Raw genomic sequence first — 24,548 nt, forward strand, 5'->3', positions numbered from 1 at the left:
ATGACCAAGAACTACAACGTATTACCAAGCTGAGAGTTATACTGTGGAATGACTACAGTCTATCTGTTGCACTGGAGCAGGACTTGGGCTGGAGGTAAAACTATGAGCTCCTAGGCACTGAGTGTTATGGTGAAGAGGAACTAGAGACCTGGTTACAGATAAGGAAAGCAAACCTTGTGTTAATTAGGGAAGTACAAAGAACAGCAACCAAGAAAGGATTAATGACAAAGTTTGACACTAAGAAACTAGGGCCAGTGAGCTGCACTTAGCAGAGAAAGGGGGACATTTGCAAGGATACAAGGCCTGAGACTGATATACTAGAAAGATCTGGACTTGAACACAGGATGTGATCAAGATCTAAGACTGACAGATGTGTGAATGAGGTTAAGCCAAAGGAAGGCTTAGAGGCTTGAATCTTTGGAAAGCTCAGGCCTGAGCATGTCACCAGGACATATTCGGGGGCTACGCTTGGGAGAAAAAGAATCAGATGCATAATTGGAGGCAGGGGAGGTTATTTGAAAGTATCATGGCTAAATGGATGATGAGCATAATGAACATATATTACAGTAAGCATGAGTAATAACATATCTCTGTTTTACATGTGCATGTACAGTACACTATGCTCTTCTTCTTCTACATAGCCAACGATGCATTCACCTGCCTTTACTGGAAAGGCCAACCTGTAGTCAAAGATCAGAGATCTTATATCTGATCTTTGACTACAGGTTGGCTAAGATTTAAACCTGGGGGTTTAGAGGACCCTGTTGAAGAAATTCTTATTTAGTTTCTATTAATAAATGGGACCAAGGGCCTTTCTGTAGGCAATCGTGTATTTTTTTTTACAGCTACAGCAACAGACAGAGCAGATAAACCATTTTCATTTTCATTTTCATGTTGTATTTGGTGAACTTATAGAAATTGAACTGAAAAGTTGTCATATATATATTTAGATTTGTAGGGTTAGGGTTTTGATTAGTATGGTTATGAGATCAACTCCCACTGCTGGTGCATTATACAAAATCCTTAACCTTTAACTGCTACTTGGATCCTGTTTAGAACTTGATTTGTCTAATATTAATGGACTCTGCACTCAGGAAATAATTCGCCGCAATGTCCATTAGCACTAAGGTTACTAAAGTTGTTCTTTTTTATTGTGGTCAAGTTAAACAGTGCTTAAGAGTTGGCGAAAGGTTAGAATCAAAGGAATCATACCTAACTTCCCTTTCCCACTTTGAATTTGAATAACCTCTTTATGTGTTCATAGAGGTTATTATACTGCACATTAATCACAAGCGCTGACATTACCACTGCATAGCTCACAACCTTCAAGGTTGTGAAATTTTTGCCTTTTTTTTTGTGGAAAAGTCACTTGACAATCTTTTTTTTTAAGTATGTAGACCTGTTTTACTGCTGAGGGGAAATTGCAAGTGTGCAAGTGTGTGTGTGCTGTGATGAATTGTCATCCTGTGCAGGGCGTACCTTACCTTGTTGCTCAATTATTCCTAGGATAGGCCCCAGGTCCCCGCAATCCTAAAGTTGTATAGAAAATGAATGAATTAATGAATGAATGTACAGTACCAGTGAAAAGTTTGGACACAGGTTTGTTTTCTATGTTCTTGAATATTATTATTTGTTCTACAAAACTATGAAATAACACATTTAAGTAATTAAGTAACAACAACAATCAATGCGTATTTTAAGACATGAAGGTCAGCTGTTCTGGAATAGTTCTTGCAAGAACAGTATTGGCAAGTGCATTTGGAATAATTCCAACTTCCTTTCCTCTATTTTGTTTAGTCTGTTTTTGCAGCTCTCTGCAGCCCTATACATATATCCGATATTTTTAAATAGTTTGAATTTGTTAACACTTTTTGACCATGTTCCTGTAATATGAGTTGCTTTGTGAACAGAAGGAAATGCCTTTTAGATACCAGGCCGATGCCCACTATCAAAACTCCCAAGGGCCGCGCTGGCACAAAAGTCTCTCTGTGTTAGCAGAGCCAGTGCTCAGTCTAGTGCAGCTCTTATTTCTAGATGGCTCAGACTTCTCCTGGTCACTTAAACCCACAGGTGCTGAGAGGCGATGTCTGCATGCATGTCTCTGGTCCTCTGCATTCCCAGGAAGCCATTTGATACGGGGTGAATTAAAACATCCGGCTGCCTCCTACTGGACTGTGTATAAGTCATTCCTTAGTCAGGAGACCTGAGGTGAAGCCGCATAATGAATTTCCTTTCCAGATGTCTATGAAAGGCTTAGTTTGTCTTATTGTCCTTTGATGTGTTTTTCTCATACATCTCTAGTGAATCAGAAGTCCCTACTGAATCATAAATCCCTTGCCTAGTGAAATACCAATATAAAACAGACATTCAAAAGTTCAATAGATAACCATTTAGCTAGTGCTTTAGCAGGGACTAATTTATTTATTTTTATTAATTATTTATATTAATCATACAAAGTTTTATATATATATATATATATATATATATATATATATATATATATATATATTTTTTTTTTTTTTTTTTTTTTTTTGAATAAAATAAAAACAAAAAGACTTTCAAATCAAATGAGCCAATATTTCTTTTCACAACAGAACATAAAGAACATAACACATGTTTAAACTGAGAAATTTTTACACTTTTTTCTACTAAATGAGCAAAAAAGTTGGAAGGCAACAAAGGGCAACAAAGAGCTGAAAAAGCAAGAAACTGGGAAAAGATTCAGCTGGGGGAAACTTCTAGAACATCTTAGGGAGGCAGAGTCTCTCAGAAATATAGATGGTCAAAGGCTCTCCAATCTGTGAAAGAGTGCATATGAAGATTGAGGAATACAGAGCATAACATTATCAAAAGATGCAGAGAAACTTTTTAAAGAGAGACGCATCGATATGTAATAAATGCTTGTACTCCGGTTCCATCAGAGGTACACTGCTACACTGGGTTGTTTTGGGCTCCAGTTGGTTCAAGCCTGAAACAAATGGAGTCAAAGAGCAAGCTGAAGTTACACGTCTACACTGAGACACAAGAGAACAATACAGTATAATGACATAGGCATCTGAAATTAAGTAAGGTGACATTTAAGCAGTGGAGGATTTACTAAGATAAGAGTCATTGACCTAATCTTAAAGTAAAAGCCAGTAGACAAAACTTACTCAAAAGCAATATCTGGCACAGCGTTCAAAGTGGTAGATGAAATCAGGGTCCCTAGTGAATGGATACAACCACGTCCCACATGAAGCTTGAAAGATATACAAAACAAATCAAATGGTGCTCATCAGGAACATCTCTGGGGCAGGCTATTATATTTAGAAAAGTAATAATATAATTGAATATTAACCAAAACCAAAGCTTTTTTACTGACCGGAATTAATAAAAATAAAGATTAGATTTAGGGTTTATAACCGAGTAATATACGGGTCATATAACTTTGAATGGATTCACTGCAAAATTACATCCTACATATCCTTACTTATGATGGTGATTATCCAAAGCATAACATTTCTTTACCACAAATATCTAAATGTGGTTTGTTTGATATATGTATACTGAATATTGCACTTGGTGTCTGTCTGTCTTTTATTTGTTGGCTCTTACTCATTCACATCGTTCACTTTATCCTTGTCAGGGTCGAAGGCAATGCAAAGAAAATCTTTAGGAACACTATGGATATGATTATTCTAGCCGATCCAACTACTGATGTGTTTTTAGGGGGTGGGAGGAAACCAGACAGCTTGGAGGAAACTCATGCCGACACAGGATGGACTTCAGGCAGAGACTCCACAGAGACACACTATTTTTTTTTTAAGCTGGATGGGGAAATTATTATATAATAATAATAAATATTAAGTTTATTTTTATTTAAAAATACATATAAATACATATAAAAATTGTACTGCACTATCAATATGCTACTTTTTTTTGTCATTTTAACTATTAGTTATTGAAACAGAAACAATATTTTTATGTCTGTGTGATTTTCAAACTACCCAGCAGAGGACACCGGATACTGCTCTCTAATACTTTCTTTCTGTGCATAGTTATGTCAAGTCAAGTCAAGTCAAGTCGCTTTTATTGTCACATCACGTTACTGGTACACTGGTACCGTACATGTGAGTGAAATTCTTATGTGCAAGCTACACAAGCAATAGTGGTGAACAATTATAAGAATAAATATACATATGGATAATACAGTAGTATAAATATTGTGCAAGTGTTATTAAAAAATAATAATAATAATAAAAAAGGTGAGTATAAGTATACATATATACACATACAGAATATACACACATATACACGTCTATATATATATACATACATATATATACATATATCTACATATGCACATACACACATATGCCTACATGTATAAACCCATACACACACGATTGTGGGAGTGTGTCTACTTGTGTATAAATGTATAAGGAATGTCCGCAATAAATGTTGTGCAAAATGTTTCTAATGCATTTAGTTGCCTGTTCATCTTGTGAATGAAGGTTAAAACTGATTGACAAATACAGAAGACTTCAATGACAGTATTTAATGTTTTTAAGTCCATACGTCCATACGTCTGTGTATGACGTTCCTGTGAACATTCAGTGAATGGAACGCCTCATCCTTGAAAATCATTGGACAACTTGTCTCCAATTTGTAAAAGGGACACATCTGTCTGTGGAAAGTGCACACGCAATCATTATGAACACTTCTTCCACATTACAAGAACTTAGCTAAGAGTTATTGCCACATTTCCTGTAGAGTCCTGACAGCACCATTTCTACATGTTTGGGCCATTAAAAGAGTTTCTGGGAGGACAGCATTTCAGACGTGAAGCAGACAGCTTGATCACGGCTCCAGTATAATAAGTTATGAATTTTATACCTTAAAATACTTTAAAATACTTAAAATACATACACTTAGCTACTGTAAGGCAGCAGTGAAACCTTATGTCTAAACTTTGAAGAAGCAGAAAGCAGAAGGTAAGATTTACTTACTGTCATATGCTCTTGCAGATACATTATACTAGTGTTTGTACCCATCATTGACAGGAAAAGAGTTTGTAGAACTTTTGTAGAAATAGTTATTTTTAGGCCAAAAAAGTAAGCTGATCAGCTTTAATGTAATCAGTGATATTATTTTACGTTGAAACCCACATGCGTATGTGTCAGGGTATTGTGTACTGTTAATGTGTTATATTATCCTCCCGCTAGGGGGCCTCAGTGGGTTACATATATATCTGCAGGCACCAGCAAAGAAGAGTAGACACTGTTATGTGATGTGTGTGCAAGAGAGCACACGGTACTGTGTACTGTTCCACTGTATTCGTAATAAACGAGAAAGCGACAAAAAAAATGCCTCCTGGTAAATAAATACAAGACAGTATGTATGTCTTTTTGTACAGCAAAACTCTCTGCCTAACTTATTAAACAAAGAAATTTAATGTTGAAATACACAAATACACTCCCTGTTTGACAATCAGAGATTAAGTTTTCAGAGATTAATCACAGATGAGAAATCAAAAAATTAAATCGGATAAAGATTAAGTTTTGTCTTAAAACAGCTCCAGTGCATTTAAATGCACTTATACAGTACCTCTTCAGCACTGTTATTTCAGTTGAGCGTTTCTAATTAATATCTACTGATGCAGGTGTTTGTTTACATTGAGCTTCTTATTAGTATCTTGTTTTAAAGCAGATTAATAAATCTGACACATAACTAAGTAACTAAGATTTCTAAGTGCTGCAAAAGGGTTAATAAATTCTGTCCAGCCAGTATTCTGTGATAAAATTGTGTTGTCACATACACTACCACTGTTGCTGTTGTTACATAATTAAATAATTCCACGTTTTATTATATAGTTTTGAAATCCCAAGTATTGTTGTAAAATGTAGAAAATAAATCACTAAACAAAAACAAAAAAATTTGTAAGTGATCCCAAACTTTTAAGAGGTAATGTGTATTTTTATAGCAATTATAGGGGGGTTAATCCGTGCCAGGGGGCCATTCTAGCGCATAACACTGGGTGCTCAGTTTAAGTATTTTTAATGCCCTCACCTCAGACTGCTGGGGTTTTATCTCATAGTGCCGCTTCACATTAGTGCTTTTTATTAGTAATCTGGAACATCACGTCTCTTCTAATCAACATTTTGATTTCATTCATAGCTCAGATTTAACTTCAGGCAAATACCTAACAACAAGTTTCTTTAAATTCTGTCCAGCCAGTTTTGTGTGATACTGTGACAAACTGGGCTGGGCAGACATTCAGCTACACAGACATACAGACAGAATTTTTTCTGAGAATGGTTTTGGAGATTTCAATGTATGAAATACAAAGCTGTTACTGAAAGAGAGAGTTGTGACTAATGTACAAACAAACCTATTTTTTATTTATATAGATGCATTATTATTATATTTATTTATAATAATATAAACAATTTCAGTAGTAAAGGCATTGGGCTACGGTCCGGAGGGTGCCCTTAACCCTCACCTGCTCGGATGTACTGTATAATGAGATAAAAATGTAAGTCGCTCTGAATAAGGGCATCTCCTTAATGCCTAAATGTAAATTATAGGAAAGATTGGATTAGACAACGCTTTGTCTATGAGAATTCAAAGCACTTGTCAGAATTGTAGGTAAATCCCTACAAGACATAGTCTCATGAGAATCAGAGCACAAAGCACTTTATACTGACCCAAGGTCCATTCATTTACCTTTTACAGTGATTTTGACACACAAGTTCATCCGAACAGGTTGAGTACTGCTTGACACTTACTGTAGCTGAATCACAAAAAACTTAACACAAATGTCTTATTCGCACGGGATTAGTATGGGGACCTCGTGTGATTTGTACTAATAGCGGAGGTTGTCTGTGTTTTAATCCCATGCAATGGATTTGTTGTTTAATTGATTATTGTGGCAATAGTTAAGTAAAATTGCAATGCATGAATATAACTGTAAATAAAGGGGTTTAACTGTGGAAAATGGTTCTTGTGACATGCAGCTAGGAAAGGGAGAGACATCACAAGAGGAATTGTGGGGGAAAGTGCAATAGATTTGTTGTTTTATTGATTATTGTATAAAAAAAATGATTATGCATACACTTCAGCTGTGTACGTGACATCTGCCAATATCCCGTAATAATTGACGTACTTGCAGTTCTCTACGTTTTCAGAGAGTGCATGTAATTTTTACACGGTCCCTAAGCACGCGCAGCGCAGCTCCGCCGTTAATGGGGTTACGCGCCTCCCAGAACACATATTTTTGTTTATATCGACTTTAAACATATCGAAATGTGACAGTTCCTACTTGAAATATATACAAGGCAAATAGGTCAATAGGTGAATATATCACAAGACCCAATATTCGTTCCAAACCTTTCTGTGGCATGCATGTAGAGAGGCGGCAAAAGCTGAATATCAAACGAACATCGAACGTATGACCTTGGCTGCTGGGTCATATCGCTATACATCATACAACAATATATTTTAGTAAGATAAAGCTGGAAACCATCAGAAAAACAAAAGCAGAAAGCAAAAACAAATGCAGAAAGAATTGCAGAAAGAATTGCAGAAAGAATTTTCATCGCAACACACTCTTAAGAGACACCAAAGTCAGTAAATTCGAGTAAAATCGCAAACTTCGCTTATCCCGTGCGAATGCGACACACGAAACTCAGAGGTGTGTGGTTATTTCTTAAATTACACGAGGTCCCCAGATAAGACTAATCCCGTGCGAACTGTACAGAAGTTTAAGTATCACTCAGCAACCATCACCGTGACTACTGATTCAGGTGTGAAGGAAAGACAAACAGTTTTAGAAACCTTACACACAATTGAAGTCTGACGCCAGATCCAGCGCTTAAGCTGCTACCCATTATTTTTTATTTAATTCATTATTTATTACAAATTCATATACCTCAAATAATGAGCTCGGATCTGAACACAGTTAATGAGAAAATGGGAGAGGGCACAAATGCCAACACTACTGTGACACTTATACCTGGTTTTGCAGGCCAAAAGGAGGTAAGATGCAAAAAAAAAACAAAAAAAAACTCATTTTTATTTTTTATTTTTTTCATTAAAGATTTCTCCTTCTGCGGAAAATGTTTTACTTCAGAGGCAAAAAAAACATGTTGCCTAGGAAAAAGGTATGTCAAATTTCTCCAGTTTATTTTGACAAGTTTAAGGTTGGTACAGTAGAGGAATCAAGGTTTGTAAATCAATAGTCAAGATGTACAGTATGAGTGCACATTAAGAGATGAAACTGGTGGGAGGAGACAGGACTGTTTGCAGATTGCAGCACTGATGTAGACATGAAGTAATGCTGTTATCATTGTGGTGTATTTTAATAGATCAACAGCTTTGTGAACAGCATTCCTTTGACGCTGCAGCAGGACGGAGAACAAAAAATGTACAGTAAGTAGAATTTCTTTCCTCATTGTTTGTGGTAATGCTGATCGGGAGCTGAACTGGGCTGAGATTGCTTTGCACTTTGGACCAAAAGACTTTCCTTTAAAACAGCTTTTCAGATCTGCATTTTTTTGGCTTTGTACATGCACTTTGCCAAGCGACAATAAGGCTGAATAATATCTAATCTAATCCAAAGTGAAGAAAGTAGAAAAGGAAAAATCTTTGATTTGGCATGGGGCTTGCATAAAACTAAACTGTAAATAAAATTCCATCCTCCTCTGGGTGACAACGGAGAGTGAGAATTTCATTTTAAGACTGTGATTGTTTACACTGCTTTGGTCACTGACTGATTTAAATATACACTGTGCAAAAGATTTGACTTTCAATATGAAATTGTGTTGAATGAGATGAGACGATTCACACCTGCTAGCCGCCAAAATGTGTGGGCAAAAATAAGTGGAAGATTAATTTTTGATATTTTAGATGAAATTCTTTAAATATACATGTATTTAGTGGCTTTTGCAAATTAATTTTTTTTGCATGCACCCTCAATAGCTTTTATTTAGTGCCATATACTTATGTATGGTCCAGATGTTGATATCGCATGTCATCCAAATTTCTGTCAATATCTTAACAGAAATGCCTCGAAGACAGAGTAAAGTACACCCAAGATATATGGATCCCCTGCAGTTACCAAATGTAGAAATTGACACAATGCTGTCACAAATAAACGAGGTGAGACAACCATTCTATATTTGGATATGTGTTTTTAAATGCTTAATAATATGTGATGTTGAATATATATATATATATATAAAGCTGTCCAAAACTGTTTGCATGTTCTCTTTGATGTTGTACTTGATGGGTTTCCTCCCACAAAAACATGCAGCTTAGGCTAATAGCATTCTCAAAATTGAATGAGCGTGTGTGTTTGCCCTGTGATAGATTGGCACCCTGTCTACGATTTGATCAGTCAAAGGATTTGGACGAAGAAACCTTATCGTTTTGGTTTTTAAATGCTAAAATCTTCAAAACCAAGTCTAACACTGCTATGATTTATGAGAATGGTTTATAAATTAGATCTCGTTGGGTGAAATGTAAAAGAACCCATTTTAACTGAGCTAAGTGTTTTATCCATTTAGAAAGTTTAATCTTATTGACTCGAGACACTAATGGAGCTCTCACATCCTGAGCAGCATCTTTCCCGGCAGCACTTGGCTGCTCTAGCGTCTCGTTGTAGTGACGTCATCGGTGTTGTGACTTAGAGCACGAGCTCTGCTGCACACCCTCTGCTGCAGTGTGTCTTTTTAATTTACTCTAGTGTGTGTAAATGTCCCTGCGTCTGCATGAGTATGTCGATGGATAACGGAGTGAAGGCTCTAGCTGTGTGTGTGGCTAAAACCAGATATCTTTCTCTCTCTCCCTCTTTCCAGCGATGCTCTTTCACCACCTGGATTAAAAGCAACATCAAGAAAAAACAGTGCTGCTTCTATGTAGAAGGTCCCAGGTATACATCAGCAAATATGCATTCTTACTCCGACCTTGTGTTTTCTGCTGAGTCAAGCCAGTCCGGTCTAGTTAGAGAAATAAGATATTACAGTATATGAGGCTAGGTTTATTTCAATGTGTACTTGTAGTAGTTAAATAATTCTGTCACTATCAATGTGACTGTATTCATTTTGTCTTCATCTAAAGTTTAGCTGTTGTTCTAATAGATCAAGTTTTGACTATTATGAAATGTTTGTCGGATTTTGACTAGGAACATCTATGTCTATGTGGGTTTTTGCATATAGAGAAGGGATCTGTGAGTGTGGCTATCCAAAGGATGTTCATATTGAAGAGGCCATCAAGCCAGAGGACTACAAGGGACAGGTATATGACATACAAAAGCACATGAAGGAGGTTGCTACTGACGCATTTGGAGACATAAGCTTTGGAGGAATTGGACAGAAACCAGGCAAAGTAAATGGGAACTGTATTTTTATGTAAAAAGAAAGATGCTGATGCTCCCTTTAATTAATATGAAAACATTTCAATGTATTCTTGATCATGTTTGTTTTTGTGTGAGAACAGTTTGTCCGTGTATCCTCCGGTACGTCTGAGCAGAAACTGTATGAACTGATGACTAAGCAGTGGCAGCTGCAGCCCCCTAACTTGTTAATATCAGTGACAGGAGGAGCCAAAAACTTCCACATAAAGACGGTCTTGAGGAACAAGTTTCGTAGAGGACTCATTAAAGTGGCCCAAACCACAGGTACAAACTCTTTGAAGGCTGCTCAAGAGTAACAGAACAGGAAATTGTCATTCATTTGGAAGTTGCTGGTTCCTTCTCAGTAGGGACAAACTCAGGCATACAAAAACTTTGGCCCAAAACCTTTTTGACATTCGAATAGCTTATCTAAGGAATTAGACTGATGTTTTGGACTTTATCACTTTACAACCACAGTGGGATTTTTTGTGATAGACCAACACAAAGTGGCACATCTTTTGTTTTTATACAAAACCTAAAGTGCATATGCAAATGCGAAGTGACAATGTGATAACATGACATGTCAAACGGCTTCAACTACTTTGGAAAAATAAATAATAAAATAAATATTTAAAGATTGGTTTATGTGCAATCCAGGATCTCAGTATAAATTCAACTGTTCTGTGTATTCAAAATAAGTTTGTTGGCAGTTCCACATGGATTTGTTGGCTTGTCGCAAACTGCAAATGGGACTTTTTATGGCTTTTTTTCAACTATGACTTTCTTCATCCCACTTTTCCATAAAGGCCAGATTTGTGAAATGCACGGCCAATAATTGTTCTGTGGACAGATTCTCCCTTTTGAGCTGTGGATCTCTGCAGCTCCTCCAGAATTACCATGGGCCTCTTGGCTGCTTCTCTCTTGTCTGATTAATGCTCTCCTCGCGCATTCTGTCAGTTTAAGTGGACGACCATCTCTTGGTAGGTTTGCAGTTGTTCAAAGCTTGGGAAAAAATTTTAACCTAACCCTGCTTTAAACTTCTTCACAACTTTATTTCTGACCTGTCTGTTATGCCTCGGGCTTCATGGTGCTATTTGTTCAATCATGTTCTCTAACAAACTTCTGAGAGCTTTACAGAACAGCTGTATTTATACTGATATTAAATTACACACAGATCGATTTTATTTACTAAGCAGGACTTCTGACAGCAGTTGGTTTTACAGGATTTTATTTAGGGGTATCAAAGTAAAGGGAGCAGAATTTTTTTTACTATTTATAATTTTTCTTTTACATAAATATGTGCCTCCTTGTGTTTATCTATCACATAAAATCACAATAAAATGCATTTATGTTTATGGTTGTAACAGGATAAAATGTGGAAAAGTTCAAGTGGTATGAATACTTTTGCAAGGCATTGTACACACATGAATGTTTTTAACCTCAGCAAAAAAGCACTGTTTTTTTTTAAGTGACAAGGATTCGTTTGGGTCCTGAACCCATTTGCTCCGACAGCTCCTAGTTCGCTTGTTTGGCTGATCTGAAAACGCGACTCATCCTGTCAAGTCAAGACAGAAACTAACTAAACAACTTACTCATCTCACTCACTCATCTTCTATACCGCTTTATCCTGTACTCATGGTCGTGGGGACCTGGAGCCTATCCCAGGAGGCTTAGGGCACGAAGCAGGGTACACCCTGGACAGAGTGCCAATCCATCACAGGACACACACATACACACACTCATTCACACAGTACGTGCAATTCGGGAACGCCAATTAGCCTAACCTGCATATCTTGGACTATGGAAAGAAACCGGAGTCCCCGGAGGAAACCCACCAAGCACAGGGAGAACATGCAAACTCCATGCACACAGAGACGGGAATCGAGCCTGGCTGGGAATCGAACCCGGACTCTGGAGGTGCAAGGTGACAGTGCTAACTCCTACACCACTGTGCCGCCTAACTACGTAGCTAACTAAGAAGCCTAATTAGCTGGCTAGCTGAGAAAAGACAGATTGACATAACAACATAAATTAACAAAAAACTAACTAGCTCACTTAGAGACCTAACTAGCTGGGACAAGACAGATTGACATTTTAAGTTAACAGGGAGCTATCTACGTAAACAAAGAGACAACATAAAGTGCTCATGCAAATGTGCAAACAAGATCAACAAAGTGACAATGCGACAACAGGACTTATCAAACGGCCTCAACTACTTTGGAAAAATCAATAATAAAATAAATATTTAAAGATTGGTCATACCATTTCGTGGCTATGAAAGTGATAGATAAAATGCTCTGGAACTAACAGTTCTCAAGATATCCAGCAATTAATCAGCATAGTCACTTTCTTGTTCAACTGTGTGTAAGATAACAGGTTACATTTATGCGTGAGTTAGCCTGGCAGTGACAACTGGGCTAAACCATACCCCCTCCACTCTTACACACACACACACACACACACACACCTAGGATATATGAATAGTCATATGTCAATTATTATTACTACCTTACCCTACTCTTTTCTGAGACGAAGCTTGGCTGTTCAAGAAACCTCTTGCTTATGTTTTTACAGTATTTTATGAAAATTCCTACATACTACTTGTTGTTACAGATCATCCACAGATTCTATATCTGTGCACTGTAAGTCAAAGGCAACCCAGTGTGTGGTGCAAGCATATTTTAATGAGAATATTATGAGATATCCTGGAATGCACATAGGTCAGTCTTTATGATTTCAGTAGTAATTACAGCAAAGCATTTCAAATTTGTCTGTTTCAGGTGCATGGATCCTGACAGGAGGAACACACACAGGTGTGATGAAACATGTTGGGAGAGCAGTACGGGACTACAACCTAAGCAGTAATGCTGTAGGGGGGCAGATTGTGGCTATTGGAGTGGCCACATGGGGGGTCATCCACAATCGCCAGTCTCTGGTTCACTCAGATGTAATTATATCTTCAAATCCTTTATTCAGTTTCTCTTTTTCTGAGCTATTTAACATGGTGGTGCAATACAATAGTTATAGTGGTCAGTTCACACACAGTTAGTTATTTAGACCCTGAGCTCGAATGACTGGCTGTCTGAAGATTCTATGCATTTATTCTCCATAGGGAACATGTTCAATTCATCTAGTGTTTTAGTTTTTTCATGATGTTTTGTTTTTATTTTTGTAGCACAATATTTAATTTTGATAATTACTTTATCTGGTTGCTGGTAATATAAGTTCTATAAAATACATCAATCAGCCATACTGTAACATTAAAACAACAGAAATAAATAACATGGGTTATGTATTTATAATAGCACCTGTTAATAGGTGGGATATATTAGAAAGCAGCAGCACAACTCAAAAATGATATGTTACAAGCATAAAAATAGGCAGATGTAAAGATTTTAGCGACTGTGACAAGGGCTAAATTGTAGTGGCTAAACATGGGGGTCAAAGTATTTCCAAAACCTTAGGTCTTGTGGGATGTTCCCGGTATGCAAAGTTTTTTTTTTTTTTTTTTTAATTCAGAGCTGTTGGCCCAATGGGACACACACAATATTAGGCAGGTGGTTTTAATGTTATGGCGGAAATATGTTTTAAATCACCTAAATCTTCATTAAGCACTTCATTCAGATCAGAAAGACTATCATGGGAAAACTGGAGGCAAAGCAAAAATACATCCAGGATAAAATTCCAGTTCACCCAACAACAAGCACTGAAACTGCAAAATTCAATACAGACAGTAACTTAATCTTGACCAATCCTGATTTGATTATGTGCCTCCCTTAATTTTCTGTCTGTCTCCTGCATTTTCTTTCCAGGGTAGGTTTCCTGCTCATTACTATCTGGATGAACATGATCAGGGCAGACTATCCTGCCTAGATGTTAATCACTCTCACTTCCTGCTGGTGGATGATGGAACATCTGGGAAATATGGAGCTGAGATTGAACTCCGTGGACGACTGGAAAAACTGATCTCAGAACAACCTCTAGAAAACAGTGGTGAGGTTGCACTTCTGTAAAAGGTTACAATCTTTAAATACCATTTCTAGTAGTGTTATAGCAGTTTTGCTTAATGGCCTGATAATCATTCTTACTAGAGAGTGAACTGAAGATTCCAGTTGTGTGCGTGGTACTGGAAGGTGGCCCTGGAACCCTAAATGTGAGATGAAATTCATGTTTTTAATATTATAATCCAAAATGTAATGGCCATTTTTCTCTAAAGCCATATTTCACTTCCTACAGACAATCTACAATGCCATAATAAACAGCACTCCATGTGTTGTTCTGGAAGGTTCTGGGCGTTTAGCTGATGTCATCGCCAACGTGGCTGGCCTGCATTTGTCCGAGGTCACAATAGGGCTCATCCAACGACTGATGAAAAAGTTTTTTGCAGAAGAGTATGAAACATTTTCTAAAGGGAAAGTCGAGGAGTGGACCAAAAAGGTTGGAACAAAAAAAATAATTCTGTCCTTACTCACTCACTTACTCACTCACTCAGTGTCTTTACCGCTTTATCCTGTATACAGGGTAGCGTGGGGCCTGGAGCCTATCTCAGGATACTAGGGGATACTAGGACAGGGTGCCAATACATTAAAGGCAATTTGTAAATGCCAATTAGCCTAATCTGCATGGCTTTAGACTGTGGGAGGGGACTGGAGTACCCAGTGGAAATCAACCAAGCACAGGGAGAATATGCAAACTATATGCACAGACCTGAAATAGGAATCGAACCGAGAACCGGGAGGTGCAAGGTGACAGTGCTAAACACTAAGCCACTGTGCCCTTAGACAGTAATTTTTTTTTTTTTATTGTTGTGGAAAATATATTTAAATTGAGTTATAATTTACCTTGGAGGTGTGGCATTTTACAATTTATATGAAAACATTAGCAACAAAATAACTTTTAATATGTGACTTCCTTAATATGTAATTATACTGTATTTTGCACAGATTCAGGACATTATCCAAAAGCCACAGCTGTTGACAGTTTTCCGAATTGATGAGGAGAAAAACAATGATTTGGATGTAGCCATTCTCCAAGCTTTTCTGAAAGGTGCAGTTTCATCTCATTTCCACATTATTATTTAAGACGCCCTTCATTAACTGGAAATACTTGGAAATACTGGAAAGACACAGACGACATCATACTGTAACTATCAAGAAGAGCCTGCCCTAATTGTTATTCGACAATTCGACAAAAGATCCTGGTGCGGTTTTATACTTCCATTAGTGGCTATGGATTTAGTCTATCATCTGCAGGCTTGATGCTGTCTGTGGCATGGTTTTTTGAAATTACATAAAATTATTGATCCTCGTTCTATAGGATCCAAGGATTTGATGATGGATGGCGCTTATACTTTAGAAGACTTTTTCCAGCTTTCCCAATTCTTTTTTTTCTGTCAAGGGTTTTATTTAATTATGTTTTTTTAATTTTCTGTTAGTAATTAATGAACAATAGAAGAGTAAAACTAGTTTTATCTCCTCAGCCCCGCAGTGCAGTGACAGTGTGAGCAGAGAGAGACAGCTGCAGCTGGCTGTGGCCTGGAACCGGGTGGACATTGCAGAGCGTGACATCTTCACTGAAGAAAGCAAATGGAAGGTCTGATGAATATTTATTTCCCAGCACTATTGAATTCTCAATAAAAGAAGAGTAATTCACAATAAAACCATACTATAGAAATTTATTTGTATAACTATTGTGTAATTTAAAAAAAAGTGATATTAAGTATTGAATTTATGACAAAAAAAAATGTCAATGTACTTCAGATAAAAACATTAACCAGACATATTATTTAGTGTTTAAAAAATTGTTATTTAGTGAAAATTAGGGTAACTATTCCATTTATTCCTTCCTCTTAGTCTTGTGATCTGCACCAGGCCATGTTCTCTGCCTTGGTGAGCCATAAGGCTGAGTTTGTGCGTTTGCTGCTGGAGAACGGGCTATGCATCATCCAGTTTCTTGAAAAAGAAGATACACTGTGTAACCTGTATAAACAAATTCCCAGCTGCGTTTTTTTGCGCAAACTGGCCAACCGAGCACAGGGAATCAAAAGAATTTCAATAAGCCATGTGAGTGCTGAAGTGCGGCGCCTGCTTGGTGCCTTCAGTCAACCAGTCTACCAACTACCTGTTCACAAAATAGAGATATTCAGTGATGACATGGATTCTCCAGTGAGTATGAATGAGACCCCAGAGGCTTACATCTCTCACTATATACCATGTAATGTGAGGGCTTTAGCAGATAGTGAGATACAACACCTTTCTTTTTGACTTTACAGACCACACCCAAAAGCCAGATTCAAGAGCTGCCCTGCTCAGGGAAGGAGAAGGTCTTAGCCACAGTGCATGATCCCGGCAGAGATCTGTTCCTTTGGAGTGTGCTGCAGAATCAGAAAGACCTGGCACAGATCATTTGGGAACAGGTTATAACATTAGTTCTCCCTACCAAACATATCTACAGCATGTTGAAACTAATGTCATGGACTTACTTTTTAATTTCACATTTGGTGATGGCCAGAAAAAGGTTCTGCTTTACCCACAGGCTGATCGCATCCATGTCATGCCACATTGATGCAGTAATTTGTGCCAAAGGAGCCGTGACCGAGTATTAAGTGCATAAATAAGCCTGTTTCTTTTTATAAGTAAAGTAAATCTTTTTTTGATTAATCTTGGGAAATATTCCAATACTAAGTCAAAGTCTTAGATTTAAAATGAGATACGCCTCACACACATGAGCTCCAGAATATATGGGGGCCAGTGGTCCCATTCTGTGAAAAATGGGAGACAAAGTGGGGCAAAGTAAAGTTAAATTATTAAAATTAAATTATTTTTCCTACAGGAAAGAGCAGAAGAAGCTCACAGACCTATAAGAAGCCTGGCCTTACAGTGGCAACTTTTCTATGCTATAGATGAGAATTAGAACTGCATTAGCATGCATATAAATGCCTCTAACAAAACTGATCTAATCCCATACATTTTTTGTCATTTAATTTTTTAAACATTTTTTTAAAAATGATCTTCAAATATAAATCTGACAAAGTAGACATGATTGCTCAGCTGAAACAAAAGGTTTGAGATCATTGCCAGTGGAGCTTTTTAGACCCTGTGCAACTTAACCTAAATTATTATGGGTGTAATCTTATTAAGGTCCAGGAACTAGCATGAAACCTCTAATGACTAAAGTGTGTGTGTGTTTGTGTGTGAGCAGTGCCGTGATTGTATTGCGGCTGCCCTGGCTGCCAGTAAAATACTAAAGAAGCTTGCAAAGGATGAAGGAGATAATGGGGAAGAGGCTGAATCGATGAGAGAGCTCGCTGATCACTATGAAAAGCAAGCCATTGGTATAGTGAAATGTACACACCACATAACTACAGTATATAACAACTAGTTTCATAAATACTGCCACCTTTAATGACAATTTATTAACTATTATTATTATTTTTTAATTTTTATTTTTTGTTGCAATACAGTTTTACTCCAGTATTAACCCTTTAATTGACAATATTGACTGAGCTCGGTTAAAAAGTTAGCAATATGACAACAAATAAACAAAAAGAGTCAGCTAATTAATATTTGATTAAATCTCCTCTGAGTATAATAATGTTGGCCTTTGATGTTCTTCACCATGTTGAGATAACCAATGCAAACCAATAATTTTGCAAAACATGACTTAAGTCTTTATCTGTTATTTTAGCAATAATAGATTCAGCAGCAAATTCTTCTGGCTTTTAAAAAAAAACAGCAAAAATTTAATATTCTGCATAATTGTACATTCAAACGCAGGTCTGGTTGGACTCCACAATGCTTTTCAGGAATGCTTTCTCACCTAAATACTTGTAGATGATTATAACCTTATTATAACCCACTGACTGTACGGATGGCCCTTGATTGAAAATGATTCTGTCATAAGGTGGAGCAGAACGAGATGATTACAGGCGCAGATGAATGATCGCAACGTTAAATGAGAGCGCGGTCGGAATGCAAAAGCGAGGGTCAAACTTTGGAGAATCAGTCAGCGTACCAGCTGAGCCAATTGGTAACCGGGAAATCAACTAATTGAAAACCCGTTTTCAAAGGGTCGTGCTCCAGGGCCCAACAGGGGCAACTTGGTAGTCATAGGATTTGAACCTGGGATCTTCCAAACCATAGTCCAATGTCCTTAACCACTGAGCTATCCCTGACCTGAGATAGCACTGACCTATTCAGTTGGAACTATACCTCAATTTTTTATTTATTTACATCTTTTCCTGCGCTGGTGGTCTGCGATGCCATGCTTTCTTTAATGCTGGGTAGCACACAATTAGCCACACAATCACAAGATAGAATATACAATTAACACTTTAAAGCAGGGTAGTTATCTCCTTTACTGGAAGGCCATCGTCCACCACAGTTTGTGATTCACCAGCACATTAACACACTCACTACTCACTACAGCTACGTTTGAGCAAAAGAATCACCAAACTGTGCTGGATCCTGGCTTTAAATTGTACCAGTCACCAGCAATTTTTATTTATGAATTTATTTATTTATTGAGATTTATTTATTGTGAAAAACTGATGACCCTGTTTCTGGAGCACCCTTATCATTTCCTGCAATTAATTATAATTCAGTGTGTTACAGGCACACTGTTAGCTGTGTAAATAAATGGCGAATACTCATACTTCCATGGAAAGTAAAGAGATATTCAACACAATATAGATATATTTGAAAATTTAATGAAAACATGTATGGATAATGTCTTTAAGGCTTTCTTGACTGGCTGTAGTACAGTTACATCATTTATTAAACAACCTCCCCTGAAAGAAAGAAGGGATCATGATGAAGCACATTTGGTTTTAAGTCCTCCAAGATAGGAAATGTAAGGATATCAATAAAAGAGTTCTGACCAACATACAGACAAAACCTTTCTTTTATATACTGTATGTATGCCGACATGGTCCGACATGGTCCATCTAGTGTACGTGCTCTGGTTCCAGGGTCCACTCTACCCAGACTCTGGCTTCAAATTTGACCTAATGCACAATTTCAAACAAGCTGGTAACTTTCACTTTGACCCAAAAAGACTAAGAAAAACAAAATAGGAGCTTATGGCGTCATGTTATTCACTCACTTATATTAAAATTTAAAAACACAGTAATTTCAAACATGAGCATCTCTACTGTATTTTAGCTTTACTGTAATACATTCCTGTTTGCAACTACAGGTGTGTTTAGTGAGTGTCATCGCTGTGACAAGGAGCGAGCACAGAAACTGCTGACCCGTGTTTCTCCATCATGGGGCAGAACAACCAGTATCTGTCTCGCTCTGGAGGCCCATGACAAGAGCTTCATAGCTCACTCAGGTGTCCAGGTAAACACTTCATATACTCAACAAAAACTAAATTATTGCATTTGGAAAGCATTATATTATATACAGTACAAAGTGGTTGAGATCTTGTTTTCTCAGGCTTTCTTGACTCAGATCTGGTGCGGTAAATTAGCAGTGGAAAATCCACAGTGGAAGGTGCTGCTCTGCATGTTTTTCTTTCCCCTTATCTACACTGGATTTCTGGTCTATAGGTAACACCAAATTACACCACGTTCTCTACATAAAACTATAGTATATCAATGTATTTTAGCCTATCATGGCCAAGCTAGTTCATCATAGCCAAGTTAAATATAACTGTAAATATAAAACTGCGTAAATATAAACGTGGTCGAAGGTTATCTTGAATAAAAGAAAATCGAAAGAAAAACAGTATTGTGCAAAAGTCTTGCATAATACTGTGCTTCTTAAATAAAAGAAGTGAAAGAAATGCTGTAATTCTTGCTCCACCCATTATTTCTCCATACTGTGCTTTCTAAGGGCCAGACTTTCTTGAATATTTTGGAATATTTTGCATTTACATTTACATCCAACTTACATTTACTGTATATGTGAGCATTTGAAGGCCTTGCTCAAGGACCCGACAGTGGCAACTTGGTGCTGCTATGGTTTGTGCCAGCAGTTGTTCAACACCTTAACCAATGAGCTACTTCTGCCTATACTGAATGAGATGAGCATTCCCATTTCAGTCCAGTCCCTGTACCTCTACCCTGTACCTGAGCAATTTCAGATGAATGCTTTTTTTTTGTTAAGCCACATAGTGATCTTTGAATCATTCAAACATTAAAAAAAATCTAACTCAAGGGATGAACCAGTGAGAAACAGGTGCAGATGATGACAGATGACCAGGCCAGTGCACTAGTACACTGGTGATTTTACATGCTGAGTGGGAAAGGGAAGAGAGACGAGAGGGGAAATGAAGTTGCTGAGGAGGTTGTAATAAACGACCATTTTGTTCAATTCTATCTTTAAGTGCCTTGCAGGTAAACATTTGTTCCCATTTCTTTAATTGCATCCATATCATTAATGAGAAGAAACAAGGGGTAGCTTAAGAATTTTGGACAGTTCTGTACATTTTTACATTTATATACAAATTACCTTGGTGATGTTAATTGAGTAGATGAGACAATATATGGACAGGTATGTGAATTTCACAATATGCGTTGTGCAGAGAAAGTACAGGTTATAAGAATGAGGGAACGCATGTTTAGTCGTTAAGTGCATGAGAGTCTGTTACAGAGGTAAAGCAGTCCAAAGGTTTGTTTATCACCTGATTATCACACCCATATTTGTTTATTAAACGTCTCATTTCAGGTGAAATTTGCCTTTGCTGTTGACCTCTGTTGTCCTGGGAAAGCAATTTTACTAAATTCATTATTCATGTGTATTATTAAGCTCAGGCACGGTTTTTCGCCTTTGTTCATCTCAAAGATTAAGGGATCAGGCCAATTGTTCTTCCACATTCATTTTGACAGGCTATGACTTCAAGGAGCTGTGCAGGAGCTTTTTCATGCTGGAACATGGTTCTAATGAAGAAAAATTAAGCTACAACATACAAAGACATTCTATACAATTGTGAGCTTTGCTGAAAACAAGCTCATATGGGTGTTATGGTCAGGTTTTCGCATACTTTTGGGCACGCAGTGTATAATACATTGTACACTGTAATAATATTAGTTTAACGTATAGTAAGTCACTAAATAAAAAGCCTTCATTTACACAAATACTGTATAAACTGTCACTGCAAAGATCAGCCACAATGTGGCGGTGTTTCGTTTAGAATGATGGTGGTATATTCATGCTCATAAGAAACTTGTATGGTGAGAGCTAGGAATAAGATTTTGTTATATTTATAAATTAAACAGATATTATCACGCATCATTTATATATAATGATGTTGATAGATCTGTGTTCGTTTGTCACTTTTAGGCGTGATGAGGTCATCCGCAGGGAAGCAAAGAGAACAGAAGAGGAAAAGCTGGTTATGGATTCAGTGACTGGGATGTCTAATATCGAAAGAAAGAAAACTGTTCGGTAAAATAATATGTTAATAGCTTGGATCATGTTTTTGTGGTAAAGTAGTTAAAAAGATTTATATATGGCAAATACGTAAAAAATTTAATAAAATTACGGAAGAGGGTAAATATTTTTTTAAAGCACTGTAAATTCCTCCTCCTGTTCTTATATATGTGTATGTGTATGTATGTGTGTTATATATGTGTATATAAAGTGTGTATATATGTAGGTACAGGATGCATATATACCTTAAATACTCATTAACCACCAGCAAAATGCTTATTTATATCCTTTGTCTAAAAAAAAATAATTGTGTTATTCCAAAAACAGCGCCCAGTCTGGTAGGAAGTCTGTGCATCCATTAAACTGCTGGAAGCGATTACAGGGTCTGTACACGTGTCCTCAGGTGAAGTTCTACTGGAGCATCCTGTCTTACTTTGGCTTCCTGTTTCTCTATGCTCTGGTCTTGATGACGGACTTCCAGCCTACGCCATCTTGGAAGGAATTGCTCTTGTATATTTGGCTTACTTCACTCATGTTTGAGGAATTCAGACAGGTAAGAGAGACTTTGGAGAAAGTTCAATGAATCAAATGATGCATATACAGCACAGTGTTTATCCATCATTATAATATAATATAATATAATATAATATAATATAATATAATATAATATAATATACAGTACTGTAACAATCAATATAATATAATAATATTTATTCAATAAATGCCAGAATGGTTTGCAAAATATCTAACCTTGGTACTATTAGGTTATTAAAAAAATTAAAAATTTTGTTTAAAAGAAATGGGGAAAAAACGAGGATCAGTTTCATTATTACTATACCAAATTTAAGCTTGACAATTTAAAAGATTAAACATGATTTACCATGACAGGTGTGACTTATGTTCTTATAAGAACAGGTTTCAATTTGTGAGGTTATCTACTTATCTTTTGAAACTGATATTGAAATTATGCACTTTATGGCTAAACGTTTGTCTAAACCTGTCCATCATACACGTACAGTACTGTGCAAAATTCTTGAGTCACCCCTCATTTCTTTATATTAAAATTACATTAAATTAAATGTTGTAGATTAAATTGGAAACAAATGTTTTACTGTGACAGGCTGCAAAGTTTCTAAAGAGACATTTGAAATAAGTTCCCCCTCTTGTCTGTTCCAACCACTTAGCTTTCAGTATAGTAATCGCTGGTCTGATCATCATGGTTTCTCAATGATTTTTGCCTAAAGTTTGATGTTTTTATGCTTAAATGAATTATAGGTCACTGTGTGGTTTAACAAACCAAAAACATTCCTCTAAAACTGGTCAGGGACCGGACCGGAAAGGAGAGCCACAGTTGTGTTAAAAATGAGAGCCAAAAAGCTCTTCATGAACTATGGGGAACTATTTCCCCAGACTACATTAAAACACAAGAAAATGTGACTATTCAAAAGCAAAATATGAAGGAATGATGGCTGGCTCAAGTCTTTTGCACAGTACTATACAGTACTATACTATGCTGACCTTTCCCAAAAATGTTGCCATAAAGCTAGAAGTCACCTAGAATATCTTGTATCCTATATAATTTCTATTTACATTTAGACTTTATTCATTAAAACAAAGTGGACTGTCTGAAATCTGTTTTATTAAGACAATGCTTCTGTGCGAAACAAAACAAAGAAAACAAGAGCCATAAAGACATGGTTTGCCCAGTTTGTAGTGGAAGAGCTCAAGTGGCCTGCAGAGAGCCCTGATCTCAGCTGGACTGAACACTGATGAGTTGGAATGTCAACTGCACACTTGGACTCCTTGCCTCCCCTTGTGCTTTTATGACTAAATTAGCACAAATCCCCACAGCCGCGGTTCAAAATCTAGTCGAAAGCCTTTTGAGATGGAGTGGAGATTGTCATAATAGCAAACAACTTTAATAATCAGGTGCCCTCATACTTTCAGCCATATAGTATATACTATATAACAAATTAGATTTTAAAAACATTCTAGTAGATATGTCCTTGTAGAGATTAGGGTTTTATAGTAGCATCATAACTGATACTGGTTCTGGTATGCACTGCAGTGGTCCCTGCTATGAATTTTTTCTGCCTTTGGTCTAGTGCTCCCAGGATAGAATGTAGATCCATCATAACGCTGACCAAAATAAAGCCGATATAATGAATAAATACATGTGTATTAATACGGGATGTGGCTTACTTGTTTTAATCTCTCCTTCTGCTTAGATCTTTTATGATTTTGATGGATTCACACTTTGGAAAAAAATGAGCGTTTATATTAAAGACTTATGGAACATTTTGGACATGTTGTCGATATCACTCTTTATCGTCGGCCTGGCTTGCAGGTCAGCTTTACAGAAACTAAAAGCAATTACATAATTATCTACATGTTTTTCTTTTGCATTTTGTTAAATAGTTTTATTAGATATGCTCATGTCAGTTCATAGGTTTAGGTTACATTCATACTTAATGAGACCCCTCGTCTCTCCTCCAGGCTCCAGTCTTCGAGTACAGTGTTCTATGTGGGGAAAGTCTTTCTCTGTATAGATTTTATTGTATTCAGTTTGCGCTTGATGGCCATCTTCACCATCAGCAAGACCTTAGGACCAAAGATCATCATTGTCAGGAGAATGGTGAGAATACAATAAAGTTTAGTGTGATTTTACCGGTTAAGTGTTTTTATTGTAACAAAGCAGCGATAACAGAAGTCCATACAGTATATAGACTTAAAAGGATAATGCAGATGCAAAAGTATTAAAAACTCCATAAAAGTTTGCTCATCTGCTTCTCATACAAAAC

General features: G+C 36.9%; 1 protein-coding gene across 1 annotated transcript in view; it reads left to right on the forward strand.

Moving 5' to 3' along the window:
• Positions 1–4,762: 4,762 nt before the first annotated feature.
• Positions 4,763–24,548, forward strand: part of trpm2 (transient receptor potential cation channel, subfamily M, member 2) — a 29,266-nt gene continuing 9,480 nt past the window's right edge. The window contains exons 1-22 of the mRNA XM_053496615.1: positions 4,763–4,973; positions 8,078–8,141; positions 8,346–8,409; positions 9,041–9,138; positions 9,837–9,910; positions 10,197–10,365; positions 10,477–10,657; positions 13,153–13,319; positions 14,185–14,365; positions 14,464–14,525; positions 14,609–14,809; positions 15,316–15,418; positions 15,852–15,964; positions 16,225–16,536; positions 16,644–16,787; positions 17,573–17,705; positions 19,568–19,713; positions 19,810–19,922; positions 21,658–21,762; positions 22,075–22,300; positions 23,976–24,094; positions 24,244–24,382. Of these exons, the coding sequence (XP_053352590.1) occupies positions 8,097–8,141; positions 8,346–8,409; positions 9,041–9,138; positions 9,837–9,910; positions 10,197–10,365; positions 10,477–10,657; positions 13,153–13,319; positions 14,185–14,365; positions 14,464–14,525; positions 14,609–14,809; positions 15,316–15,418; positions 15,852–15,964; positions 16,225–16,536; positions 16,644–16,787; positions 17,573–17,705; positions 19,568–19,713; positions 19,810–19,922; positions 21,658–21,762; positions 22,075–22,300; positions 23,976–24,094; positions 24,244–24,382 (2,895 nt within the window). The 5' untranslated portion in view covers positions 4,763–4,973; positions 8,078–8,096. The remainder of the gene's footprint in view (positions 4,974–8,077; positions 8,142–8,345; positions 8,410–9,040; positions 9,139–9,836; positions 9,911–10,196; positions 10,366–10,476; positions 10,658–13,152; positions 13,320–14,184; positions 14,366–14,463; positions 14,526–14,608; positions 14,810–15,315; positions 15,419–15,851; positions 15,965–16,224; positions 16,537–16,643; positions 16,788–17,572; positions 17,706–19,567; positions 19,714–19,809; positions 19,923–21,657; positions 21,763–22,074; positions 22,301–23,975; positions 24,095–24,243; positions 24,383–24,548) is intronic.

The sequence above is a fragment of the Clarias gariepinus genome, chromosome 5 (assembly GCF_024256425.1).
Source record: "Clarias gariepinus isolate MV-2021 ecotype Netherlands chromosome 5, CGAR_prim_01v2, whole genome shotgun sequence".
Lineage (NCBI taxonomy): Eukaryota > Metazoa > Chordata > Actinopteri > Siluriformes > Clariidae > Clarias > Clarias gariepinus.